Source organism: Bufo gargarizans, chromosome 6 (genome assembly GCF_014858855.1).
Source record: "Bufo gargarizans isolate SCDJY-AF-19 chromosome 6, ASM1485885v1, whole genome shotgun sequence".
NCBI classification, from domain to species: Eukaryota; Metazoa; Chordata; class Amphibia; order Anura; family Bufonidae; genus Bufo; species Bufo gargarizans.
The window spans coordinates 373,943,278-373,947,255 of record NC_058085.1 but is presented as its reverse complement, the minus strand read 5'-3'; the positions used below and the strand labels follow the sequence as shown (position 1 = coordinate 373,947,255).

Below are 3,978 nucleotides of genomic sequence, written 5' to 3'. Positions count from 1 at the left end.
TCATTGCTTTACGTAAACTGGCTGCCACTTGTCAGTTTGGAGACTACCTACAGACGGCTCTCCGTGACATGTTCGTCATGGGACTCTGCGACCCAGCCATACAGAAACGTTTACTCACAGAACCCGACTTGACTCTGACGAAAGCCACTGACCTTGCTACGGTCATGGAGTTGGCAACACGGGACGCCACCCTACTGAAGGCACCACCTACAACTCCTGCAAGCCAGGGTGAGGAAATATTCCACACTGCTATCACTCAACGCTCGAGACGCCCGTCCCCTGCCACTCAGCTTAAACCTCGCCACCCTAATTCTTCTGTCTCTGGGACCCCGACTTGCTACCGTTGTGGTAACACTACTCACAGTGCGCCTGCTTGCAAGTTCAAGGATGTCGTTTGTTTTCGCTGTGGGAAGACTGGTCATATTGGGCGCGTTTGCCGCAGCTCTCGCTCCCCGAACACTACCACTAAAGATAGACGTAAATAGACATTCCGTGTGGATATGGACAATAACGGTTTTAGCTCTGATGAGGAGACATGTGTCCAGCATGTTGGACTGTTTCGAGTAGCTGGGAGTACTCTGGCGATTAAAGTGGATGTCACACTCAATGGCTGTCCTGTCTCCATGGATGTTGATACAGGGGCAGCTGTGTCTGTCATTTCATGGACTGATTTAAAGGCATCGGGTCTGTCCCTGCCGCTAATACCTACAAAGCTCACGCTACAAACCTACAGCAAGGAACTACTACAGCCCTTGGGTTATGTAAAGCCCCTTGTTACATTAGGCAACCACAGTCAAAGTCTACGCCTTTATGTTGTAAGGAATGGAGGTCCTCCGCTGTATGGAAGGGACTGGATCAAAGCCCTGGGCATGCCTCCTTTTACCATTGGCCAATGTACATTGCTTTCTAAAGTAGACCATTGGGTGGAATCCCTGAAGTCACGTTTTAAAGAGGTTTTTGAGGACTCTTTGGGCACCGTAAAAGGAAAGATGGCCCACCTCCTCTTGAAGCCTGGTGCTACACCTCGTTTTTGTAAGGCAAGATCAGTACCTTTTGCCTTGCGGAAAAAAGTGGAAGCAGAGCTGGACCACCTATTGGCTGAAAAGATCATAACGAAAGTGGATAGAAGTGAATGGGCATCACCAATTGTGCCTGTCAAGAAAAAGAATGGAGACATTAGGATTTGTGGTGATTTCAGGGTAGCTCTGAACAACCAACTTCTTGTGGATCAATACCCATTGCCTCGACTTGAAGATTTATTTGGCTCACTGGCTGGGGGGCAAAAGTTTACAAAAATAGACTTAAAGCAAGCTTACCTGCAACTGCAAGTACACCCAGATTCACGCCATCTGTTGACCATTAACACTCATAAAGGATTATTCCAGTATAACCGCATGGTTTTTGGCATAGCCCCAGCTCCAGCCATCTGGCAGCGGATCATGGATGAGGTACTGGCAGGAATACCTTTCACCCAATGTCTACTGGATGACATGCTCATCACTGGTCCCACTGATGAAGAACACAGAAAGAATGTTGAAGCTGTGCTAGGGAGACTCCAAAAGTATGGTTTACGTGTCAATCTGTCAAAATGCGAATTTCTCAAGTCTCAACTGGAGTTTTGTGCCCACACGGTGGACCGTCATGGGTTACACACTACTGAAGAAAAGGTTAAAGCCCTTACCCATGCCCCTACCCTCCGGAATGTCACCCAGCTCAGGTCCTACCTTGGCCTCCTAAATTACTACCACCGTTTCTTGCCGAACCTAGCGCACCAGCTCTATCCATTACATCGCTTACTGGATGCAAGAGCTAAATGGATATGGACAGACAAATGTGAAGAAGCTTTTCGGCTTTCTAAAGAACTCATTCTGTCTTCTCGAGTTCTGGTCCACTATGATTTAAAGAAACCCGTCATCCTGGCTTGTGATGCCTCGCCTTATGGACTGGGTGCAGTGCTTTCTCATGTCATGCCGGATGGCACGGAGCGCCCCATTTCTTTTGCCTCCAGGTCTTTAACCTCAGCAGAACAAAACTACTCCCAGATTGACAAAGAAGCTTTGGCCATTGTATGGGCCACAAAAAAATTTCACGCGTACGTCTATGGTCGGGAGTTCACACTTATCACTGACCACAAACCTCTGTTGTCAATACTGAACCCTCAGAAAGGAATTTCTACAACAACCGCATCTCGCTTACAAAGGTACGCTTTATTTTTAGGAGCTTATGCTTATTCGATCAGATACCGCTCCCATGATACCCATAGCAATGCTGATGCATTTTCCAGATTGCCACTAAGAGATGACCACCCACTAAGAGAGGTACGTGTAGTGGAAGTACACAGGCCACAATCTTGCATGTCCACCTCCCTGATTGCCAGACATACAGCCACAGATCCTTTCCTGTCTCAGATATTCTCTTATGCTCAGACTGGATGGCCAGGGAGTGTTTCAGGTGACTTTCGTCCGTACTTTGCCAGAAAATGTGAGCTTGTGACTAATGCTGGTTGCCTACAATGGGGCAATAGAGTGATTATACCCCAGTACTTGCAATCAACCATGCTACGGATACTGCATGAAGGCCATCCTGGTGTGGTGCGCATGAAGCAGCGGGCCCGGAGCTATGTTTGGTGGCCACAAATGGATACAGCAATTGAAGATTATGTTGCTCAATGTCCTGGGTGCTGTCAAGCCCAGCGACCCCAAAAGAGAGGAACCCTGCAACCTTGGCCATGGCCAACAGAACCGTGGTCCAGACTCCATCTTGATTTTGCTGGCCCCATCCAGGGTAAAATGTATTTGATCGTGGTAGATGCACATTCGAAATGGCCGGAGGTTTTTCAAATGCCTTCTATTACCTCAGCTGCTACCATTCTAGTCTTAAGGAAGCTCTTTGCTCAATTTGGCTTGCCTACAGCCATAGTCTCCGACAATGGAACTCAATTTACATCGCATGAGTTTCAATCCTTCCTTAGTGGTTTGGGTGTCCAACACTACAAAACAGCTCCTTATCATCCAGCTTCAAATGGGCTGGCAGAACGATTTGTGCAGTCATTTAAGAAGCACTTACTGTCCACTCTGGACCAGGTTGGACTGTCAGAAGAGAAGCTGCTGGAATTCTTGATCATGTACCGTAACACGAAACACGCTACTACTGGGCTGTCACCGGCTTTTCTTATGTTTGGCAGGCATCTCCGCACCAAACTTGATTTAGTTCGTCCGCAGGAGCAGTCACCAACACCTCCTCCGCCGGGCCGTCTGGGATTCCGTGCCGGTGATCTTGTATGGTCTCAGAATTACAGAGCTTTGCCTCCTTGGCTTCCTGGTGTTATTGATGGAACTCTTGGCAGAAGGCATTTGTGTTCGGCGACACCTTTCACAATTGAGGAAACGCATTTGCCGGCCACTAGTGACAAAACCGACCCTTCTTTCTGACCACCCACCAGAGTCTACTCTGAACTCTGCTGGTGACATATGGCATGGTGTCTGACATGATCCCACAAGTTTACACCCAAACCCTGAACCGGTTGGTGACCATATTCCTGAGGAGCCCGGACATGTGCCTGAAGTTACAGAGACTGATTTATCTGTGGGACGCCCACTGACATCTCCAGTACCTTTGACTGACTTTATTCCTCCCGGTGCTGTACCTCTGCGTAGGTCTACCCATCAAAGACGTCAAACGCCTCGCTGGCAAAGTGCTGAAATCTTACGGGACACATTGGAGGTCAGGGAACAGAGACAAAGGGCTCATGAAGTGCTGCGGAACTCACAGAACTGAATTGGAGATACTACTTGCTGAACTGATCTCGCTTGCCTTGTTATGTTATGTGTTCAACATTTTGTTCTCTTGTTATGTTTTGTTTTTGTTTTTGTTTTTTTGGGGGAGGAAAGGAGGTGTGATGTTGTGATAGATCACTGTGACCTTTACCCTTTTTCTCCTGATGCATGATGGGGGAGGAGGAGCTGTACCAGGAAGCCA

The 3,978-nt window shown here is 48.0% G+C and overlaps 1 protein-coding gene across 1 annotated transcript; it reads left to right on the top strand.

Moving 5' to 3' along the window:
* The first annotated feature begins 722 nt into the window (after positions 1 to 722).
* Positions 723 to 3,431, top strand: LOC122942247 (uncharacterized protein K02A2.6-like). The gene has a single exon (XM_044299750.1). The coding sequence runs from the start codon at positions 870 to 872 to the stop codon at positions 3,429 to 3,431; it is 2,562 nt and encodes an 853-aa protein (XP_044155685.1). The 5' UTR covers positions 723 to 869.
* Positions 3,432 to 3,978: the final 547 nt, after the last annotated feature.